A 23,894-nucleotide genomic window follows, 5' to 3' on the forward strand; every position below is an offset into this window, starting at 1 on the left:
TTTCGATCGCTTTGATAGTGTTTTGTAATGAAAAGGCTTCCTGTTGAAATAGTAACATAGTGAACAGTGTTATTTTTCACTTATTAATGAAATTATGTTAGCACCCGGAGCTGGGAGTGCAGCCAATCTGGTTTCTCGGACCGTGCTCTGATACACCCGTTCTCAGCCCGTGTTTTTTTTTTCTTTTTCTTTTTTACTAATCCCAACCCCCCGCCCCAGCCCCACTTACCCGATTGTGGCTGTGGCTTCCCTCCATCTAGCTTTGCCAGCCGCCATGGAAATGGAATAGGTGCTCCGTATGGAGCCCCGCCTGCCACATCTATGGCAGCCATCTTGTCTTGTCTGTGTTCCTTCAACGAACGGGACGATGCGTGCATCCCGTTACTTGAATGAAAAAAATGTTCGTTTTTTTAATATATATATAACTTCGCTCCCTCTGGACGAATCCTCACCAAACTTTGCAAAAAAAAGTATATGGCCCACTCTGAATCTTTTTGCAAAGTTTGGAGAGGTTTGGTCCAGGGGGGGGGCAAAGTTATAGGGGGGGTCCCAAAACTTTTGTTTTTTCCCATAGACATAATGGGAAAAGACTTTGCGCACGCCTACAGCTCAAACCGCTGGACGGATTTACACCAAATTTGCAGCAGGAGCGGGGTCTTGGTCTCGAAAGCATGCTTTTGCAAATTTGCCGTAAATCCGTCCAGTAGTTTTTTTTAAAATGACCAAAATGTAAGGCAAAGAAATTAGTGATATCTCTGTTCGCTTTGCGGACGGACTTCCCGGTTCGCTCCGCGGACAGTGCCCTGATTGGCCGAGCGGCTTGCAACGTGTTCGCTGATTGGACGGTGTGGTGCGTGAAGCGCGTCAGAATTTCTGTGGCGCCCGCCATCTTGCATTCGCGGACGACCGCGGACAGCGCAGTGAAACTTGGATTAAAAATTGTATTTAGTGGAGTGTGTTGGTGTGCAAGAGTGTTTGGGGAGGGTGGGGGAGTATGAGATGGGTTCAATGTTCTGTTTGTTTTATGTGCTAGACACTTTTGTTGTGTTCGATTTTTCTACGGACAACACGGCTGTTCTGAAATGTTCGTAAATAAACAGAATGGATTCGGTGAAAGTGTTCTAAGAAGACTCGTGGGGTCCTGGAATGTTCGCAGGGGGTGTCCTGAAGACGTTGTCTGTATTGTTCGTTGTCAAGCTGAAAGTGTTCTAAGTACACTTGCGATGTCCTGAAATGTTCGTACATAAAGAAAATGGGGGTGTTCTGAGGACGTTCTCAGTATTGTGTGCCTGCTTAGCTGTATCCAATGAGGGAATGGCACAGAGAATGAAGTGGAAATGGTAGAAAGGCTGTCTGAGTTATGCGGTCTGCGGACAGGGCGTGCTACATCCAGGGTTTTCCAGCATGGAAAGAAGACTGTAGGGATCAGCCAATCAGATGTTGAGGTTGTGGATTTGTGTTCAAAGAGACTGTGTGTAGTGGAGAAAGTCAGGATGTTGGTGCTTGGAGATATGTTTGTGCATGGTTTACAACAGTATGCTCAATGCAGGCATGTTGCAAAGAATTTTGATGTTAAAGGAGTGGAGGTGGTGTGGAGCACTGTGCCTGATTGCAATGTACAGGGAATTGTACAAGTTTGTGAAGATATGGGCAGGATCAACAGTCCCCATGTGGTAGTTTTGCACTATGGTGCTTTCCATTTGGGCTATGTCAGTGCCCCTACTTTGTTGGCAGATTTGGAACACTTGGCTCAAGCAGTAATGAACATCCTTCCAAATGCCAAAGTAATTTTTGGTCAACATTATAAGAATCCCTCCTACAGAGTTTTCATGAAAAGTAAATGCACATGTGATGTCGTCATTGATGTCATCAATGACATTTGTGATGTCATCTTTGATGTCCTTGGTGTTAGGCTTAGCAGTGCACCGTGGTGGCGCAAGTTATGGTTGCTTAGCTTACCATAACTGGCGAATTTCAGGGGTTTTTCCGTTTTACTTGGAACCATAACGTCCCTTTAACAAAGTTTTTTCACTGAATTTCATAGGTTTTTGGTTGTGCAACTTAACCATAACGTCCTGTTAAAGTTTTTTTACTGAATATATATATATATATATATATTACACCCCGGGTTACCGCTTTGCTAATACAGCGAACTACTTGTTGCCTGGGCTACACTGAGGGGTAACATCCCGGTTCCCTTGTTAAACGCTCTTGCTTCGCTCTGTCCTGTGGAACGGGTAGTTAGTTCTATAGTACACACTTTAACATAAACAGTTAATTGGCTGCCAGAGTTTGGAAATGGCACTCAAACGTTTTGTCCAAGAAGTCTCTGGTCCCTTCCTTTTAGTTTTTTTCTTTTTTAAACAAATATATTGAGTCTTACTTGACATGTAGTGCAGCCAAAATCCCTGATGCGCCAAGGTCCCTCAGATTGTTTTTTTCCACCCAGATTACTGGTCGCCCTAATGCGGAGCTCTTACATAGAGATATTTATTTTATTTTTTTTATTCGCATTTGTATCGCGCAACTTGCAGCCCAGGGGCATCGAGGCGCTGTTACAGGAATATGTAAGAGGTTTGACATTCAGGTTCAAGCGCCATTAGGCTTCTTAGTTACAAATTACATGACATACAGTATGAAAAATGTGACGGTCAAGAAAGAATAACAATATGGTAGTTCTAACTTCGAAAGGTGGTACTAGGTTTACAGCTTTCAGTTAAAGAGCTTAGTTTTGATGGCTTTGCGGAAAACTTGGTGGGATTCGACCTGTTTTAGGTGAGAAGGGAGTGTGTTCCAGTGAGTGGAGGCCAATGTAGGAAAGCTGGAGCCGCCTGCTCGGGCTTTACGGATTTTTGGGGTGAGAATCGTGTTGGAATAGCCTTCTCTGAGAGGCCTCGAGGCAGTATGCCTGGTGATTCTATGGGATAGATATGGGGGTGCGAGCTCATGGAGGCATTTGTGGGTGATGGCAAGAGTATTAAAGACAGTTCTCTCTTTGACTGGAAGCCAGTTAACCTGTCTTCTCACTTCAGAGATGTTGTCTCTTCTCGATGTTCTTGTGGCTGCCCTGAGTGCGTTATTTTGCACCAGCTGGAGTTTGTTGAGGTTTTTTTGGGAAGTTCCTACGAGGAGAGCATTGCAATAATCAAGCCTTGAACCGATTATAGCCCTGGCAATAGTAAGGCAGTTCTCACGAGATAAGAAAGGTCTGGCTGCGTTGAGCACTTTGGTGTAGTACGCAGATGATGAGGCAATGGCATTGACCTGTCTGCCCATAGTCAGGTCGGCGTCCAGGTAGACTCCTAGGGTCTTGACATTATTAGAGACTTTGATAGGAATGTTATCAATGGAGAAGGATGAGTACTGCTCATCGAGGTTGCCCAGGGCGGTGGGTGACCCTATGAGCAGGAGCTCCGTTTTTTCACTATTGAGGCAGAGCCAGTTGTCTGCCATCCAGGATTGGATGGTGGAGTAAATGGTGGTGAGTGTGTTCAGATCTGCATCATAGTCCCCTGTGAGTGGGATAAGCACCTGCGTGTCATCAGCACATTTCGTATACGAGATGTACATGGCGTCAAAGATGCTGAACAGGGGTCTAGTAAAAAGGTTGTGGAGGGTAGGTGCGATGCACGATCATTGTGGAACACCACATTTGATGTGGCTGGGGGTGGCACAGGCAGAGTCAGAAAATACTTTCATGACTCTCTGCTGGAGAAAGGAGGTGATCCAATCACATGCCTTTGGTGTAAAGTTGGCCTCAGAAGCTAAATGGCGACACAGGGTGTTGTGATCGACCAAATCAAAGGCTGCTGACAGGTCTAGGAGCAGGCGGAGCGCAGCGTTATTGTCATTATAGACTTTGTCGTTATTCCCATTAAGTCACTTCGACTGTTGAATCCTGTGAAAGAACGCCAAAGACTGCTATGGACTTTCGACGCCTGTTGATCCCGGCGGCGCTGCCGTCCACGTGGCTGGGCCTTCCGGCTGGCCTACACAGTAGGGCAACTGGGGTCGTGGTGAACATATCCTTTACTAGTATTCCTTTCCTCTTTCACTCTCTCTGCTCCCTGGGTTTCGTCATCGCTCTAATTGTCTTTCGCTATGGAAAAGACGCCATTAGGTTTTGTCCCTTGTGCAGGGCCATACATCCTTGGAAGGACGAGCACGCTTGGGGCAACAATTGTCTGCCCCTCGACTACAAAAAAGCGACTTGCGCGGCCTGTAGACTCCTGCGCCCTAAAACACTTAAGGAGCGGTGGGCGGCCTACGGCATTTCGCAGGCCGAATGTTCTTCCCCCGCTTTCGCAACCGCCGAAAGTGATGGAGGAACTAGCGATGACCAGGCCTCTGTGTCAGAAGCATTTGACCTAATTGCGGACCACTCTCGGTCCACGATGCCTGTCCCTGACCCCACCAGGCCTGATGTGAGTCACGCTACAGAGAAAACATGGTGACAGGGGCGCACACGATCAGAACACCAAATACACAACCCAAGGTTCTGCTTCGGCGACTGTGGACGCATATTAAAGCACCAACAGAACTGTCAATCTTAGACGGGAATCTCTGATCAGCATAATCGGCAGCCTTCCCCGCAACAGCAGTCGCGGCCTGCGACTGGGCAATCCAAAGTCAAGGGCTCTAATACTAAAATACATGCTGACGTCGAAAAGCTCCAGGACGCCGCGCAGATTCCGCTTAAGGGATGTGTGGCGGCGAAATCCACCGCTCAGCCCCCGGTTGTCCGGATGGCGGCGAAATCCTCCGCTCAGCCTCCGGTTCAGGCGTTAGACCGGCCGGATTCTCCTACCATGGCCGACAGCATCGCTAGGATTACTTCGGCAGTTACACTGAAAGAGCGGTCGAAGGAGACAGTGAAACACAAAGAACGGCCAAGAGACGTGTCGAAAGATACGCCACAGCGCCCAGAACCCTGCCAGGACTATGTTGAGTCCTGTGCCTTTGTCAGGCACATGAGGGAAAACATCTCAAAATGAACACTTTTCTCCCCTGCACCCCTCTGGTTCCTCCGCATGAACCAGGGAGAAATTTGAGGGATGTATGGACAGATTAGAAAAATGTGTCTCCTATTTTGAGGCCCTTGCTGTCATGACCCATAGAACTTGCCCCTTCTGGACTTCCTGGTCCTTATCGCGACGGGGGTTGTATTCCTTGTTACTCCCAACATGGCCGTGCCAAGTGACTTGCCTCGCACCAGCCTTCACGTCGCACATGGCACGTTCTATGAATTGGCCACGCCCCTGCGGCCCCGCTCGTCTCAATGCTATCATTAGGTAGTGACTTGAGGTGTGTGTGCTGTTCGGCGAATCCACTATTCCTAGTTTCCTGGTTGCTTCTTCCTTCCTTTGACCCCTTCCCTCTAATTCTGCTCCCGGAATCCTCATCCCTAGCGACCACTACCTTTTTCCTGGACATCCTGGAACTGCGACCTTCCCGGAACTCTGAACGCGCTCTGCAGCCAGACGAGACTCTAGCGAGCCTATACAAGACCAGATCCGTCCACAAGAGGAATTCTCCCGCGGAACAGAGCAAGAAGCGATCCCAGGTGAGACGGGTGGAGATTTACGACCCTTGCTCCCAAGAGACCTCAAAGACTTTTCTTTTACCCCTGTATCTAAGTTTCAAAGGACCTTGGACCTTGGAGGTGGGGGATCCACATGAAGAGTTTACTTGTTTCCTCACAGATGAGGATGTTATGGACACTTATGATCAGGATGAAGATGGCACCTTTCTGCAAAACTAAAATGTAGATGATCAGACGGGTCTTATGGACAATTCCGAGGACAGCCGTCAGGTTGATGCTCAGCCCTGGATGTCCCCTACTCCCACCCAGGACCTCGATGTCCTGTGCTCAAAGAAAAACCTCTGGCCAGCCAGGCCATCCCCTTGTTGAACTCAATAAAGAGGAGGTTGGCACCTTCTTTGATGAGACCGGCCCAGACCAGGGCAGTAAACCCTAGGGTGGAGAAACTGTTTTGGCCTTCCCCGCCTATATCAAGGGTCATGCCATTCCGGATTAGTTAGTGGTTACCACCACTAGAAAACGGGCGGCTGTTCCCCTGTCTAAAGGAGAGCCACCATCTGATAAGGAATCCAAGAGACTTTATGCACTGGGGAAGAGGATAACAACGGCTGCTGCGTTTACCACCAGTATAGCCAATAACACCACGCTATTGGCTAGCTATGCGGATGTCCAGTGGAACCTTCTACAGGAAGGCCTCCAGGAAGTGCCAGAACCTGCAAGGACCAAGTTGCTCACCATTGTTTTCAAAGGCAAGCAGCTGAACCAGAATGTGATCAAAAACACTCTGGACGCTGCCGAGACGGCAGGGAGAACTCTGGCAAAAGTTACCTTGCTCAAGAGACATGCATGGCTAAGGAACTCTGGTTTCAAAACAGAGAGCCAAGTGTCACTAATTAACAAACCCTTGAGGAAACCAACCTGTTTGGTAAGGCAGTGGACGATGCTCTTGAAACAGCCAAGAAAGTTCATGAGACACTCAAGTCCCTTCAACAGATTACCCAGAAACCCTCTCCTCTGAGAGGAAGCGGCTCCCGCCGGTCCTTTCGCAGGCAATCTCGTTTTTCCCAGACCCAGTATAATGCAGGAAGCAACTGGAATTCGGGACACGGGTCTAAAACCTCTGCCACTTACCACCCAGAGGACAGCAGCGTGGGAGAGTTAGAGGAGGAGGTTCCAACCCCAGAGGTGCCCCGGCCTCTGGTCAGAAATGACCTGCAGATCCAGGTCCCCTCCCATGCAACCCCGGTCGGGGGAAGCGTATAACATCTTTCCTTACCGCATGGGAGGGGATAACAACAGACCAGTGGGTACTAAAAATGGTCACCCACGGGTACTGTATAGAATTTGCCTGACCACCCCAATACAGACCGCCAAGATCAAGACGCCGGACCACCTGCAAATCCTACTGCACGAGGTGCAGACCCTTCTAGGAAAGGATGCCATAGAAGCCACCCCTATTCTACAGGTAAATAAGGGTATTTATTCAGTGTACTTTCTTGTACAGGATCTTGTAAAGGGTCTCACAATGCACCCCGTGCTAGACTTGCACCCAGCAAACAAATTTGTCAAACCTCAAAAGTTTTGTATGGTCACTTTACAGGAAGTAATCCCGCTGTTGAAACAGGGGGATTACATGGCAACACTGGACATGAAAGATGTATACTTTCATATTTCAATGTTGCCAGCGCACAGAAAATACTTAAGGTTCATGATGGAGGACAAGCACTATCAGTTCAAGGTGCTCCCCTTCGCAATTGCCTCGGCACCAAAGGTGTTTACTAAGGTACTGGCAGTAGCGGCAGCACACCTGCGCAGACTATCTGTCCCGGTTTACCCTTACCTCGACGAATGACTCATAACAGGGGAGTCCTACGAAACATGCCTATTGAACACTCAGAAGACAATAGACCTCTTATTCTGTCTGGGATTCTCCATCAACGAGAAGAAATCCAGCCTAGACACCAGTGAAGTCAAACAGTTTTCTAGGTACTCTAATTCGGACAAAAGACGGCCTCGTCTTCTCCTCCAACGAGAGGGTTCAAAACATGCTGTTTCAGATGCCTCAATATGTAGCCAGTCGGGAAGTGACGGTATGCAAGGCCATGCGACTGTTGGGGATGATGGCGTACTGCATTTACTTAGTTCCTCACACGCGTCTGCGCAAGCGTCCCATGCAAGAGTGGCTCAACAGCCACTGGTGTCAGGCTAGCGGACAGTGGGAAGATCTGGTAGTTGTCTCGCCAGCCCTCGATCTCTCTGCAGTGGTGGTCGAGGGAAAACCTCTTGAAGGGGAAGACCTTCACCACCCCCACAGTTGAAGCCACTTAACGACTGACTCTTCACTCACGGGGTGGGGGGCTCATGTGCTTCAGCAGACGGCGCACGACGTGTGGTCCCCACAAGTAGTGTCCAACCGCATAAATCTGTTGGAGCTATTAGCGCTATTCAAAGCACTGAACGCCTTTCAGACACAGTTACCGGGAAGACAGTTGTGATCTTGACAGACAGCACCACAGCCATGTACTACCTGAACAAACAAGGGGGTACACACTCTCCAGGGCTATCCAAGCTGTCCCAAAACATTTGGATATGGGCTCGCAAACATAGGATGTTCCTGTTGTCCCAACATATTCTAGGGGAACTCAATCTTCTGGCAGACGTGCTTAGCAGAGATTTTCCACTGCCCGTAGAGTACGAATGGTGACTACACGAAGACATTGTCTCCAATGTTTTTGCAGAATGGGGTTTCCCAGAGATCGTCTTGTTTGCAACTCTTGAGAACGCTCAATGCCAAGATTACGCCTTCGGGTACCCACAGAACCGCTCCAAGGGGAACGGGCTCTGTGTAACATGGTCATGGAAATTTGTTTACGCTTCCTCCCTCTTCACCCCCCCCCGACTCCCTTACTCAACAAGATCGTGCACAAGATGCACCAGGAGCAAGTCACCATGATATTGGTCCCCCCATGTGGGCCCGCCAACCCTGGTTCTCTCATCTGATGGAGATGTCCCTCCCCCGTCTGATGAATCTGCCCTGCTCGTACAACATGTTGTCTCAGGACAGGGGAGAGACACTGCACCCATGCCGTCAAACTCTGAATTTAGCGGCCTGGCTCCTGAGGTCATAGAGTTCGGATACCTTCAACTCCCTCAGAATGTATGTACATACTCGGGGAAGCGAGAAAACCCAACACCCGATACTGCTATTCCAGTAAATGAAAACGCTTTATCTGGTGTAATGCCAAGGGCGTCAATCCCATTCACTGCTCTCCTACTCACATTGTATTGTACCTGACCCACTTACTGGATTCAGGCCTGGTTTTTAATTCCCTAAAGGTTCACCTAGCTGCTCTCTCAGCCTACATTATGTCACAGCAAAACGTGTTGTGGTGGACAATACCAGTTATCAAGGCTTTCATGGAAGGGGTTAAGAGGATTTGTCCCCCCGCATTTCAAACCCAGCTCCCGGGTGGGACTTAAATGTGGTTCTGACTAGACTTATGGGGTCCCCCCTTTGAGCCTATGCAAAAGGCAAGTCTAAAAGACCTTACCTACAAGACCGCCTTCCTAGTGGCTATTACTTCGAGGGGATTGGGTCCTCCGATGTATTCGATATCTATGACAGTAATCAACACAGCTGTGCTGCTTCGTAAAATCTTTCGGCGTCCTGCGTCGATACGCTGCCCTCGAGGACCTCCTCCGACAGCCGACGTCACTGGATGTTATAAGTAGGACGCACGACCCCTGTAGCCTCAGTTCCGTTTTTTCCGCGAAAGTGTTCGCTTCGGGAATCTCTGCACGCCTCGACTCTTTGGCGTTTCTGTTGTTTTCTCGGTTCTTCGTTTGTTCGTTTTGTGAAGTTTCTTCTTCGTGAAGGATGTCTACCTCGTCTTCCACCCCGCGTCTGGGATTTAAGAAGTGTGGGGACTGTGGGCCCAAGATGTCGGTTACGGACTGGCACGACGCCTGCCTCTGGTGCCTCAGGGAGGCCCATGACACGGATGACTGTGTCGACTGCCAGTTGCTCAAGTCTAAAGCCTTGCGGGAGCTCAAGAAGAAGCTATCGGTAGGTAAGGTGTCTAAGCCACGGAAGTTGAGGTCTGCGGGGCTTTCAACGGATGATTCGAGAGGCGACTCTCCGCGTCGTCGTCGGAAGTCCAGTGGGTCTCGGTCCCAGAGTCGGTCCCGCCACTCCTCTGCCTCTTCGAGGCACTCCCGGAAGCACCGTCATTGGTCGCCTTCCCCGTCCTCTTCTGAGGACTCCGCCCGTCGGCGGGTCGCTTACCCTACCAATCAGGCGAAGGCCGAGGAATGGGCTTCCTTCGGGAACGAAATGTTAGCAATTCTCGAATCGCACGGCACCGGTCCGCCTGCGCCTCCGAGTGGGGTCGGTCGTGATCGGTCGAGAGACACCACTCGCACGCCTTCGGGCTCGGGTGGTCGGCACGATTCACAGGAGAGGTCCCACTCGGGCAAGGGGAATCGTTCTCGTCATGCCCGGTCCAGGTCCTGGTCCTCGACGCGCTCAAGACTGTGTGAACCTGTGATGTCTTTGAGGAAGAAGTCGACGCCGGTGGCGCCAAGGTCGTCGACGGACTCTTTCGAGGCCCCGCCTCCGAAGAAGTCATCTGCGCCATCGGCGCCCAGGCTGTCGAAGGACACGCTCGGGGCTCAGGCCTCGAGGCCTGTGTCGACAGCATCGATGCTGTCGGCGCCGCGTTCGGCGTCGACGCCGATTCACTCGATGCCCTCGACGACTTTCGAGGCTGTGCCGACAGGGGTACCCCGAGGCTCGGTGGAACCCCCTAGAAAGGCTCTGGCCAAGGTCAAGCATGGCTTTGGTTCTCATTCTGTGCCTTCTTACCACCATCCTGAGTTTATTTCAGAGGTGGATGAGGGCTCTGATGATGGCATGGTTCCTAATACGGTGCCAGACGAGATTCTCTCGGGCCATAGCCAATTTGAGGACCTGAGGCAGTCCCTGCACGATGCTAGTGGGCTGGACACCTCTCCGAGATTGCTCGGCCTCATGGCATCCTGCATTCTTCTGGTGCCAGAGGCCAGTTTGCAGATGAGATCTTTGCAATGGGCACTCAAGCTCCAGTGGTCTCAGTCCTCCGGCAGGATGTCCGACCCTGTTCAGGTGCCGTCCTCGGTCGCCCAGGACCTTCTGTGGTGGGCCGTCGAAGACAATCTGATGAAGGGGGCTCCATTTTGGCTACACTGGCCGGAGGTGACGATCGTGACGGACGCATCCCTCACGGGATGGGGAGCTCATGCCAACGAGTTGACAGTCTGCGGTTGTTGGTCTGCGTCGGAGTCCAGACTCCATATCAATCTGTTGGAGCTGAGGGCCGTTAGGCTAGCCCTGAAGGCTTTTCTGCCGACTGTGCGTGGGAAGAATCTCCTGATCCTGACGGACAACACGGTGGCCATGCACTATCTCAACAAAAGGGGGGGGGGGGCAGGGTCACTTCCTCTGTGCAGGGAGGCGATGCAGCTCTGGTTTTGGGCAATCCAGCAGGAAGTTTCGATCTCGGCAGTTCATCTGGCCGGAGACGAAAACGAGACGGCGGACGCTCTGAGCAGGCAGAGCGCGATCTCTCACGAGTGGGAGATTCTCCTGGAGATCTTCGCCCTTTGGGGGACCCCTCAAGTGGATCTCTTCGCCTCCAGTGCCAACCAGAAGTGCGAGAGGTTCTGCTCGCGGGAATTTCCTCCGAATGGAGCCTTAGGAGACGCGTTTGTGGTGAAGTGGTCATTCCCACTGCTGTACGCATTTCCTCCAGTCCCCGTCATTCCGCAAGTGCTGCGGAGGTTACCGAGGTTCGGTTCCCGGATGATCCTCATTGCTCTGGCGTGGGCCCGGAGGACGTGGTACGGGGACCTTCTCGACTTGTCCATCTGCCCTCCACGTCGTCTTCCCTACCGAGACGATTTGCTCCCACGGGAGGGGGGGGTCAGGTTCTCCATCCAGAGGTCAGATCCCTCAACCTTCACGCTTGGTTTCTGAAAAGTTGAGGTATAAGGATTGGGATCTCCCTTGTAACCTCCCTGAAGACGTGATGGAGGTGTTGCTCTCGGCCAGACGGCCTGCAACAAAATGTAACGCTCACCTGATTCCCACGGAGGCGCGGGTCTTGGCAGGAAGCTGTCTGTGACTCGAAAAGTGATGTGCAGGACTCGATTGGCTTCTGGGGTCGAACCTCTTCGCACTGTGTGTCGGACTCGAAGAGTGAGGTTTCTGCAGGTGAAAGAATATGGGGGTTACTGGTCTGGGTAGTTGAATGTCCCTCTCTCCCTCTCTCTTCCCAGCTTTTTCGTAGAGCCCCCAGGTCAACGTGCTCACCTTATATAGGTGAATGCTGGGCTCTCCATCTGCGTCTGGTGCAGGGTGCCGTTGCCAGTTCCTTCACTGGTGAAACATAGGCCTCTTGAATTCAGAGGATGGTTACCGTCGTTGTCTGCACGAGCGGTGAGTTTCTGGACCCCTTTTGTCTTTATAGTCTTTAAATGCGTGGCACGTTTATATGCAGACTCTATATAATGCTTTTCCCTTATGTATTGCAGGGCTCTTGAGATGGAAGATGAAGTAAAGCGCCTGGAAGTTTGTAAGTATGGCAAGCGCTCTAATTGTCTCTTTCCTTGCAGCTTAGTTCGTGTTAAAGAGACGCCGGAGTATTTGCAGGCTTTTTATTGCGACGAGCGGGATGAACGTAAGTAAATACCTGCTTAATGTCTTTTCTTTTGCCTTTCAGATGTTGGTTTGCAGCGCCGGAGTCCGCGGAATGCCAGTAAGTTGTTAACGATGCTTTGTCTTTACAGGCGGCGATGCAGAACGAAGAAATCCGGAATCCACAGCGTGCCGGTAAGTATGGCAATGCTTTTGCCTTTGCAGGTGGAGATGCGGCGTGACGAAGCGGCCGCAGCCGATGGATCAGGTGAGTAAGTACTGCGTGTAAAGTTCGCCTTGCTAACCTGTTGTTTCTGTTCTTTGCAGGTGCTGATGATGTCTGGATACTGAAATGGTAAATAGGATTCTTGCAGGTCCAGGATCAGAAGAAGAAAAGCCTGAGCAGACTCGGTGAGCGTTCTGCTGCAGATGCAGAATAACGCGAAGCACGCTTCATCTATCGGGTGTGGTTTAAATAGCCTTGGAGTGATGAGGCGTCTTCTTCCACGGCCCCGCCTAGGTAAGAAAAGAGTTCCAGTTTCCAGAAGAGTTCCAGTGCTGTATCCAGGGAGTGGAGCTGCCCCACCCAGGTAAGAAAGTAGTTCCTGTTCTTAGATAGCTTCTAAGTGGCTGGTAAGTAAGCAGCATGGTCTGCTGCAGGTAAGTCCACCCAAGCATCCTCACACCTATTATGAGTCCGGCGCTTCCAGTGCCGGGACCAATGGTTTTGATGAGCCTGGTGCCACCGGCACCAGGACAAGGTCCAAAAGGTCCCAGTGGGGACCGGCTGGTGCCTAGGATTAGGGTTAGGGGCCTGCTTCCAAGGACGTTGGGCTGGTCCTGGCTCCTTGGAAGCAGTGATCATGACACAAAATCCCTGTACCGTTGGCGTAAGTTCTGCGACTGGTGCAGGGTTAAGAATGTGGATCCTTTTTCATGTGACATTCCTGTAGTTCTGTCTTTTTTGCTTTCTTTGGGCCACAGGGGCCTGCAAGTGGGTACCGTTAAAGGTTACCTGGCGGCGCTGTCCATATTTAAGCGCTCGTCTGAAGAGTGTTCCTATTTTAAAATTCCTTTAATTTCTCAGTTTCTGAAAGGGCTCACTAATGTGTTCCCTCCGTCACCTTTCCAGGTGCCCGGTCGGCTTATGGCCCCATTCTACCAGGGGTATGGCTGCCTCTACTGCCCTACAGAGGGGTGTTCCTATTTGTAACATCTTTGATGCAGCCACCTGGGCTTCGGTACATACTTTTGTACGTTACTACTCCCTCGATTCCATCCGGGGGCAGGATCTGGCCTTTGGCAAGGCGGTCCTTTACTCCGCCATTTGATTGGGCATTCTAAATTTCTGTTTTCTAAATTCTTTTCCCACCTTCTTGCATTGGTACTGCTTTGGGAGTCTGTCATAGATATGGAATACGTCGGAGGACCCAATCCCCTCGAAGAACAAGTTACTCTCTTACCTTGTAACGTTCTTTCGATGGGATGGTCTGACGACGTATTCCATATTGCTCCCTCCCTGCCTTCCCCGCTACAGAATTTCTTATGCGATTGCAGCTTACGTTTCCGCAAGGCTTTGTGTGGTCAGACTGGCAGAAGACTGGTGCCACACGTTCTGGGGAAAAAAGTACAACTGAGGCTACGGGCGTTGTGCGTCCTACTTATAACATCCAGTGACGTCGGCCGTCGGAGGAGGTCCTCGAGGGCGGCGTATCGACGTCATTGACGCAAGACACAGACGCCGAAAGATTTTCCGAAGGAGCACAGCTGTGGTGATTACTGTCATAGATATGGAATACGTCGTCAGACCATCCCATCGAAAGAACGTTACCAGGTAAGAGAGTAACTTGTTCTTCTATTAGAAGGGTTAGTGAACTACAGGCCCTTTCAGTACTAGACCCTTTTCTTACTGTTCACAGAGATAAGGTTCACAAACAGAGGGGAGTGGACACAGGGGCCCGGAGATAAGGGAGCGAACCACATCAAGAACCTCATGGAGCAAGTGACAATTCTATCACAAAATATCAGAGGTATGAATACACCAACGAAAAGAGCCAAGTTGGACAAGCAGGCGAAGAGATGGAAAGCGGACATTCTTCTGTACCAAGAGACCCATATAAAGAGAAGTGAGAGAGCCAAGACTAAGATACAGGGTTATGCAAAAATATTTCAATCCAACACAGAGGGTAAGAGGGCCGGAGTCCTCATAGCAGCATGAGACACACTCAACATGAAGATCCAGGAATACCGGGCAGACAAAGAGGGAAGATATATCTTCCTGAACGCTCAGCTAGACGTAAGGCGGATAACATTAGCATCAGTATACGCCCCCAACACGAGGCAGGAAAGTTTTATTAAGGAAACTCTGGAAACACTGGAAGAATTTGCGACGGGAGACATCATTCTGGGCGGCGACTTGAACTTAGCATGGAACCCCAGTCTAGACAGGAGCGCTGTAACCAGCTACGACACCAAGGCCCCGTCAAAGTTTTTGAGAAAGGCGTTCGAGGCACTGTCCCTCCACTACTTCTGGCGAGCCAAAAGAGGAGACGAACGGGGTTACACGTACTTCTCTCATGTTCACAATACGCAATTGAGGATAGATAATATCTGGACATCAACTGGGATAATTGGGGAAAACCAAAGAGATACTCCAGGGCCCGATTTCCTTTGTGGATCACGCCCCTCCGATTGTGTCAATAGCCTTAGGGTCCCGCGTGGCACAGCTGTGGTCCTGGAGATTCCCCGAAGAACTCCTCCAAGACGCCACGGTGGTAGAAGGAATAGACGAAAAAATCAATACTTATTTCAGTGAGAACGACACGAGGGAGATCCCACAGGGAGTGGTATGGGATGCCTTCAATGCAGTCATGCGGGGAGAGCTAATAACTCTCAAGGCAAAGAGAGACAAACAGTCAATACAATGGGAGGAGGACCTGGAGAAGAAATAAGAAGCAAGGAAGGAAGTGGTGAACAACCCCAGCAAGCAATCGAAAAGAGCGATGAAACACATTCAGGGCCAACTAAACCTTCTGCAAGCGAGAAAGGCAGAGATGGCTCTACTCAAAATGAAACTAAAATATTATATGTATGCTAACGAGGCCGACAAGCTACTGACCCGGCAGCTTCGCGAGAAAAGTCGCAAAGGGATTATTTTAGCTTTAAAAAAACTCACACGGTGACAAGGTAACAACAAATGAAGAAATGGGGGGAAGTAATGAAAGAGTTCTATCAAAATCTATATAGCACAGCAAACCCAAACATAGAGGAGCAGATGGCATGTCTAGAAGAAATAGCCTTACCCCAGCTGTCGGAGGAAAGCAGAAGAATCCTAGACAGGGAAATGGAACCGGAAGAAGTTGCGGAAGCCATCAAGAAACTCCCTAAAAACAGTGCCCCGGGACCCGGCGGGTACACGGAAGCCTTCTATAAAAAATTCCTGACATCTCTTACTCCCAGACTTACCACTTTGTATAACACTTTCAGGAATCAAAGAGATATAACACCGTCCATGAACAAAGCACAACTGGTGCTGTTTCACAAGCCAGGGAAAGACCCATCTAATCCGGGCTCCTATCGCCCGATTTGCCCTTATAAATCTGGACGCTAAATTGTACAAAAAGGTATTAGCAAACTGGCTTTCCGTGCATCTAATGGCCCTGGTGAATCCAGACCAAGCAGGCATCATCCCGACACGTCAGACAGCAGACAATACAAGGCAGGTGTGTCATCTGATTGAGAAGGCTGAGCATTCAAAGATACAAGCAGCACTGGTTGCTCTGGACGCTGAAAAAGCGTTAGATAGGGTAGAATGGTCGCAGCTTTTATACACGATGGAACGCATGGGATTCGGGAGAGGGTTTCTGTAAGTGGTCATAGCAAATTATAGTAACCCCCCGATAAGAATCTCTTTGAATGGAACACTGACATCCAAAGTGGCCCTGTCTAGAGCCACGAAACAGAGCTGCCCCTTGTCGCCCCTCTATTCCTGGAACCCCTCTTAGCGACAATTCGGTCACATCACCTCATCAAAGGGATCCCCATGGGGGACAAAGAACATAAAGCTATGGCCTTTGCAGATGACATGCTGATAACCCTCACTGAACCAGAACAATCCCTGCTAGCACTAATTCAGGAACTCAAAGAGTTTGGGAATGTCTCAGGCCTCAAAATAAATAAGAACAAGTCAGAGATTCTAAACCTATCGGCCAACCCGGAGACAATCTCAACTCTATCCCGGACGGTCGGGATGAAGATGGCACAAGAAAGCATTTTCTACTTGGGCATCAAACTGACCCCATCCACATCAAGTCTCTACGCAGTTAACTTCCCTGCCCTTCTCACTCATCTCCAACATCTCTTGGAAAAGTGGAACCCCCTTAACACATCGTGGTGGGGGAGGATAACCGCGGTCAAGATGACCATTTTACCAAAGGTCCTCTACTACTTCCAAGCACTTCCACTGACACCTCCAAACACGTTCTTCAGGTCACTGAACAAAATGACATCTGCATACGTCTGGAAACGTAAGAAACCAAGAGTGGCCATGACTATGATGACGGCCCATTCACAGGAAGGAGGGCTGGCTCTACCGCACTTCAGGAAATACCATGAAGTGGCACAACTGAGGGTGGTGAAGGAATTGACAGCAAACTCCCCTCAACAACTATGGACCTGGCAAGACGAGGCCGAGGCAGGCGCCCCATTATCCAACCTTTTGTGGAACAAAAAGAATCTCGGGCACCCAAACGCCAACATCGGCATTGTCGTGGGAGCAGGGCTGGGGGCTTGGGACTGAGCGGTCAGAAGGGGAAACATAACCACAATCCCATCCCCATTCACTCCGCTATTTGGGAATCTGGACTTTCCCCCAGGAATGAACCCCAACGCATACTCGGCTTGGAAGCAGGCCGGCTTCTCCAAGGTTAAAGATATGTTTGAAGGCCAAGCTATAAGGGCATTCGAAGAATGTGTACGAGAATTCGGCATACCATCGAAAGAGAAATGTCACCACACGCAACTAGCACACTGGCAATCTACCCCATTGTATAAGGTAGCAGGAACGAGACAACTGACAAAATTTGAGACGTTCCTAACAACAGACTCGGGCTCCAGTAAACTCATTTCGAATCTGTATACCCTCCTGAATGAACAAGGAGAAAGGGTCTGTTGGTCTTACATGAAGAGGTGGAAGCAAACATTAGGGAGAACAATACCAAGACCCCAATGGCAAGAAGTATGGCGTGAGATACTGAAATTGACACGATCAATCCAATTGAGGGAAATGTGGCAAAAGGTTCTTCTGCAATGGCATCTAACCCCGGCAAAATATTGCAGATCTTCTATCCAAACACCAATAGCTTATGGTGGCGAGGCTGTCAGCAAAAAGGAGATTGGAAGCTTGTCTGGTGGGAATGCCCGGCGCTCTTGGACATCTGGATGGACATCAAAACGCAGACGGGGAAAATGGTTCAAGGAGCAGAAGAACTGGAAGAAAGCGTGTGGCTAGTGGGCCTATGGGAACCGACGCGACGAACACACACCAAACGCCAACTTAAAGGAATAATGGCTCTTATCATAGCAGCATGGTTGTCAATAGCCCAAGGCTGGAAACAGAAGGACCGCCCCACATAGCTCCAATGGCTCCAGAAGGTCTGGAACTTCCTCTCATTAGAGTGGATGACGTGCAAGATACAGGGCTCCCGAGAAGATTTTCAGGCGAATTGGGGAGACATAATGCAGTACCTCCAAAGTGACTATATGTTGCAATGGTGTCCACACAAGATCCGCATCCTGAACATTCTCTGATCCTTCAGAACCAAGATACTGTTAACACGTGTTGTCCATTCGCCATCTAAGAGGAAGAGGAAGGGAGGGAGAGGGAGGGGGTGGAGGGGGGGGGGGTTAGGGAATGTTACAAGCTGTTTGTTTGTTATGAAAATTAATAAAAATTACTTATAAAAAAAAAAGTGCAACAAAACATTTCTTTAGCTGATGGCAAATAAATATCAGTTGGTGTATCATTTGAAGATTAGGGGTGTGAATCAGAATGTGATGGTCTTGGATTTTCTCCTGGCCTAACTTGATCACTCACCATTCGCTGGAGGGTATACCCTTTCGTCATCTTCTTTCATCATTAACATTTTGGTAACAGACTCCTTCCATTATACTTATGGATCAAATCTGAATTAATTGGGGAACCATGCAAACAAATGTCTCTTGATACGCATGCAGGTTCTTCTTTTGGCTACAAATACATCTTGTTTCATACATTTGGGAACATTCAAAGTCAAAAAATATAATTTTAAAGACTGCACATCTTACTATTTGTTTTTTAAAGGTTTGAGTGAATTAACATTGCACAATTTCTTCTTAAATACATCAATTCAATGCAGACATACACTACTTCAGGGTGCAAAATGTGCACTTTGCTAGCCATTGGCTAGTGATATTTGGCTCCTATTGGGTAATAAATGGTGTGCTGTGCATGTATATATTTGAGGTGGTGAGCGACACTTTTATGGCTGGCTAGTGGCTTGCAACTTGATTTTTTGCCCCATGCTACATTTCCTAATGCTAAACAACTGAAACTGTTGTATCAGGTTTGCTGCATCTGTCTCCATTGGTTTTCAGATGAGTTTTCAGATGTTCTGAGGAATGCATGCTTTCTCCGGCTCCTCTAACAATATACTGCTTTATAATTGGATTTTTTATCGTTGAATCTTTCTCATGATTTTTGTGTTTGCTTTTTACTTCACAGGCATGCGTTATGGGGAATATGTTAATAACCATGCCAACTCTGCACTAACTCCCTTGTCATCGAGTTCAGATGAGGAAGATGAGGAGGACGACGAAGATGAGGAAGCAGGTCCGCTTTAGTTTTACACTCCTGTTTTACACTGTTTCAACTCCCTATTGATGAAACACAGCTTCCCCTTTTGCTCTAAACCTTAAAGTTGCAAATCTGAAAGAGTGTGTGTGTGTGTGTGTGTGTGTGTGTGTGTATATATATATATATATATATATATTTATTTCTGAGGCTTGTGGAATCTGCTTAGATCACATGCTGTGCATAGGCCGACATCTAGTGGAAGGTGCAGAGTATTACAGATGTTGTTTTCGAAAACTCAAAAAGGGACGTTGACAGGGCGTGCCAGTAATACTATCCCTAGTGTGATATCCACTGTACCCATGATCCCTCACGCGTCGAGGTCCCTCAAATTGTTTATTTCCACCATTCTAGACGGACGCTTATAGCGGAGTTCCTCTTTCGGCTTATAGCCATTTATTATTATTCAATTACTGATAGTCTGTGATATAAAGGATAGTAAGAATAAACTATCGAAATATCAGACGCCAGTGAAGACAAGAAAAACGACAGTCGAAAGACTCCCTCGACAGATCAGTTTCTGTCTGTGCCTGTCTTCCGGGGGTAGGGTCCTGCGCTCGGCCCACTCTATACCTCTTACCAAAAGATACCAGAATCGAAACACATCGCAATCATTACTCGGTTTTCAAAAGACCCATCTACTCTTTATCGGTTGGTAGAAAAACATTGCCCAGGCAATTAAACAAAAGCTCAGTCCTTCTTTTTTAGAAACTAAAGTGGACGACTCAGACGGGAATTGGCTTAAGAAAAATGTGGGTTTTTATAAATGTGGCAACTGCAATTATTGCAAATATGCATATGGCAACTGTCAATCCTTCACAGACACGAATGGCACTGTTGTCAACATCAATCAATTAATTAATTGTAAAACGTGTAATGTTGTATATGCCATCATGTGTCTGTGGCCAACTGTACGTACGAAGTACTATTAGACAATTAAGAGTTTGCATCAGAGAACATTTATCAAGTTTGAGAAACAATGATCCCAAATCTCCATTGGCCATTCATTGGCGTGAATGTCATCAAATGAGCAACAGTAATGATATTCGTTTTATTGGTTTGATGAAGGCTAAATTGGGAGAAAAGAGTAGGCAATGTTAAGCTCAAACTGAGACAACAGGAATGTAAACTAATGTTTTTTGAGATGCACCCAAGTGGGTTTGAATTGTGATCATGAAATGCATGTGTTCCTATAATGGTTGTCAAGAACCACGGTTGGATACATCAACCTTCATGAGGTTGTCACATCACACTCCGGTAACCCTATATTAGATATCCCCATGGCCATTTAAGAATAAAGGACATTGGTTGAATTATGTAGGGACCCTACTGCTCAATTGTTCCCATATGACCAATCTATTTTAATCACTAAGTAGGACCTTTATTAATGGGTTATTCCTAATCATTAGCAACCAATACTGGCACTACAAACAACCATATAATGGGCACCTAAAGTGAAACCAAATTATATTAACAATCTGAATCATTAGTAACTAATATTGGCACCACCAACAACTTTACAATAAGTACCCAAAGTGAGTATTCTTCAGAGTTATGATCTTCATTCATATCCCACACATTTTGACACTGACACTCGATTGACATGCACGTTATAATAACAAGATGCTGTAAATCGACACAGGAATCCGCCATTCTCCTATTAACATTGTCTCACAATACATCTATGATAGTGATAAATATGCAACATTTGGGCAATTAACTAGTTCAATTCTGTACATTTACAAATATGGTGAATCGAACATTTTGGGACTCATATTTACTAGGCTTTACACACTGCGCTGGTCTCAAATGACATTGCGCTTTAATTCTACACTGTGCAGACTTAACACAATAATACTACATGATGTCAATCTACATAGGAAATCTGTTATTCTTAAACTCATAAAATACAAAAATAAAACATTCTGCATTCATATCTTTAATAGTAGTTACTTTTTTAAACATGAGCATACCATCAGGTTTGGGCTTCTGATGGGACTGCAGATGCAGTTAGCACGCTCTAGCAATTCATCTGAATAGACAAACACATTGCGCTGATCATTTGCTCCATATGTTTACATTGATGACTTCACGCGTCACGGTACGTGTAACGTCGTCACGTCGCGGGCGCTATTTTGGATTTTACTTTTGCCATGATCGCGGCAAAATACAGCAATAGGACTGCCAGCTGGCGAATCTGATTGCATCCTCTGGATTGGAAAATGGGATCAATCCCAAATATGAAGGTATATTTCTTTTTTAAGTACAATCATAATTTTGATAAGCTTATTTATGGGGGCCATTGGTGCCATTGAAAGAGTAATGGGTCCAACACTCAAGTAATGCTTAAATGTAGCCCTTTTAATTCAGTTTTGTCCTATTAGACGTTGTAGGTGCTATACTAACATAAAGCCATTAATTAACATCAATAAATGTTAAACTAACCCAACAGTTGCACCATTCGGAATTGGATCTTTTCTTATTTTCAATTTTATTTTCCCATAGGATTTCTAACATTACATACACCAGAAATGGTCTCTTGAAATTCAAGCATCAAAGATATTGCCCTCAGCATGTTTAAAAAAATACAGCATTAATCATTGAAAGTAAGGTAAGCGATCTCACTAAACAGAAGTGCATAATTCTGCCTTACCCTGTAGTGGATTACTACAATCACTTTCCCTTATTTTAGACCGACTTATAGTCACCGTATTTGGAAGCATATATGATAATCACTGAGGTACATGAAACTCAACAACCGCTTAAAGTTGTTATGACCTTGGATTAACCTTAGGGTGAGAAAGATCCAATGAGATCCAAACTCATTACAATGCTAAATTTATTTCACCTTGGTCTGATCCACCAACACAGTCTTAAACATTTATTCGAGCATTTATTCACGGGACAATCTCTCTCTCTCGCATCTAAACAGCCTCAAATCTATCATAGACACATCATACTGTTTATATCGGGTGCTGGTGTTTGAGCACTTCACGATCTCACCAAATTCTGGTCAACTGTGCACCAACATATCACAGGACATAAGGTGTGACACATAAGGTGTCGCAAGGACAATTTTCCCAAACCCACGTCACAACATAGTTTTGATGTGAAATAAACACAATGGGAGGCTACAAAATCTGTTATATGGCTCAATGAAATTCTCCTTACTTTTGTTTTCTGAATTGATTTTTCATACGCCACTGACTCCAACCTTCTAAACCTGGCCTGACGTGTGACATAATATGGTATGACACATCCAATTCCATGTTTTCTTGCAATATATGTACAACTATGACTTTGTGTTTACGTTTTGAATGTAATGGACACTATTGATGGATTTATGTTTGATTATGGATTGTACAGCCTTGACAACGACCAGGAGTCGAAACACGTGTTGGCTGGCTTTTTCCTTATCATTGGAGAATAAAAACATCACATCTTATATGATTTGGAATATTTGTTTGAACTACTACTGAAACTGGACTGAATCTGCAACTGGGCCATTCACCGTTCTCGGACCAGCCACTCTCCCCTGCACTGCCTCCACGGCAACCCCTGCACTACGAGACTGTGTCTTTATCCATACAGCCCCGCTTCCCAGCACTTGTCTGCACTTACCTCACACTTGCCACCAGCTGGCCCTTGTTATTTATCCTGTATCCTGTATGCTGTATGCTAATAACCCTGTACTGCACTTTCCCCTCTCCCTTTCCCCCATGCACTTTTCCCTTCCCCTCTACCCTTGCACTTGCGCGATCTGAATGACACCTGGCCTAGTAAGATCGTTGTCTGCCTCCCCTTGTTCCCCCCCCTGCCTCGTCGCGCTTGAAACACTTGTGTATAGGCGCGTTACAAATGCCTTATCATATCATTATCATACCCCAATAGTCACATTGAAAAGACTGGTTTTGAGCACGAGATACTCCCCTGAAATTTAATCTCATTCTGGATATTGTATAGAGCTCGAGCAACCCCAGAACCACCCCCCACAACAAAAGACCCATTCCAAGGAACACCAGCGTAAGCTCCTCGAGGAAGTTGCTTCTACTAAAGGACGCCATCGAAGTCGTCCCGGCCAAACAGGTAAACAAAGGTATTTAATCAACTTACTTCCTTGTGCCAAAGAAAGATCTAACAATGCGCCCAGTATTAGATATGCGCCCTGCAAACAAATACATCAAGCCACAAATGTTCTGCATTACTACGCTACAAGAGGTAATCCCTCTACTGAAAAGGGGGGGAATTACATGGCAACACTGGATATGATAGATGCCTATTTTCATATTTCAATGTTCCCAGCGCACAGAAGATCCTTGCATTTCAAGATAGCGAACCAGCACTACCAATTCAAAGTGCTACCTTTTGGAATAGCATCTGCTCCAACGGTATTCACGAAGGTACTGGCAGTGGTGGCAGCACACTTGCGCAGGGAGACAATCCCAGTGCACCCTTACCTGGACGACTGACTGATTACAGGGGAGTCCCCCCTAATTTGCAGGCAAAACATTCAGAGAACTATGAACCTACTCTTCCAATTGGGCTTTTCCATCAACGAGAAAAAAAATCAAGCCTAGTGCCAAGCATAACCACACAGTTCCTAGGAGCGGTCATAGACACACAAGAGGGGTTTGTCTTTCCATCAGAGGAGAGAGTCCAAAATATGTTACTGCAAATACCACGTTATCCGGCCGGACGCCAGATAAGGGTACGCAAATCAATGCATTTGCTAGGCATGATGGCATCTTGCATTTACCTGGTTCCTCACGCACGACTGCCCATGCGACCCA

At 47.6% G+C, this 23,894-nt stretch overlaps 1 protein-coding gene across 2 annotated transcripts in view; it reads left to right on the forward strand.

Moving 5' to 3' along the window:
• Nucleotides 1-23,894, forward strand: part of SEC24B (SEC24 homolog B, COPII coat complex component) — a 2,214,138-nt gene that overhangs the window by 242,963 nt on the left and 1,947,281 nt on the right. For both annotated transcript variants that reach the window (XM_069630875.1, XM_069630876.1), the window contains exon 4: nt 18,976-19,083. In XM_069630875.1, the coding sequence (XP_069486976.1) occupies nt 18,976-19,083 (108 nt within the window). The remainder of the gene's footprint in view (nt 1-18,975; nt 19,084-23,894) is intronic.

Source organism: Ambystoma mexicanum, chromosome 6q, assembly GCF_040938575.1.
Source record: "Ambystoma mexicanum isolate Mex_15411 chromosome 6q, UKY_AmexF1_1, whole genome shotgun sequence".
NCBI classification, from domain to species: domain Eukaryota; kingdom Metazoa; phylum Chordata; class Amphibia; order Caudata; family Ambystomatidae; genus Ambystoma; species Ambystoma mexicanum.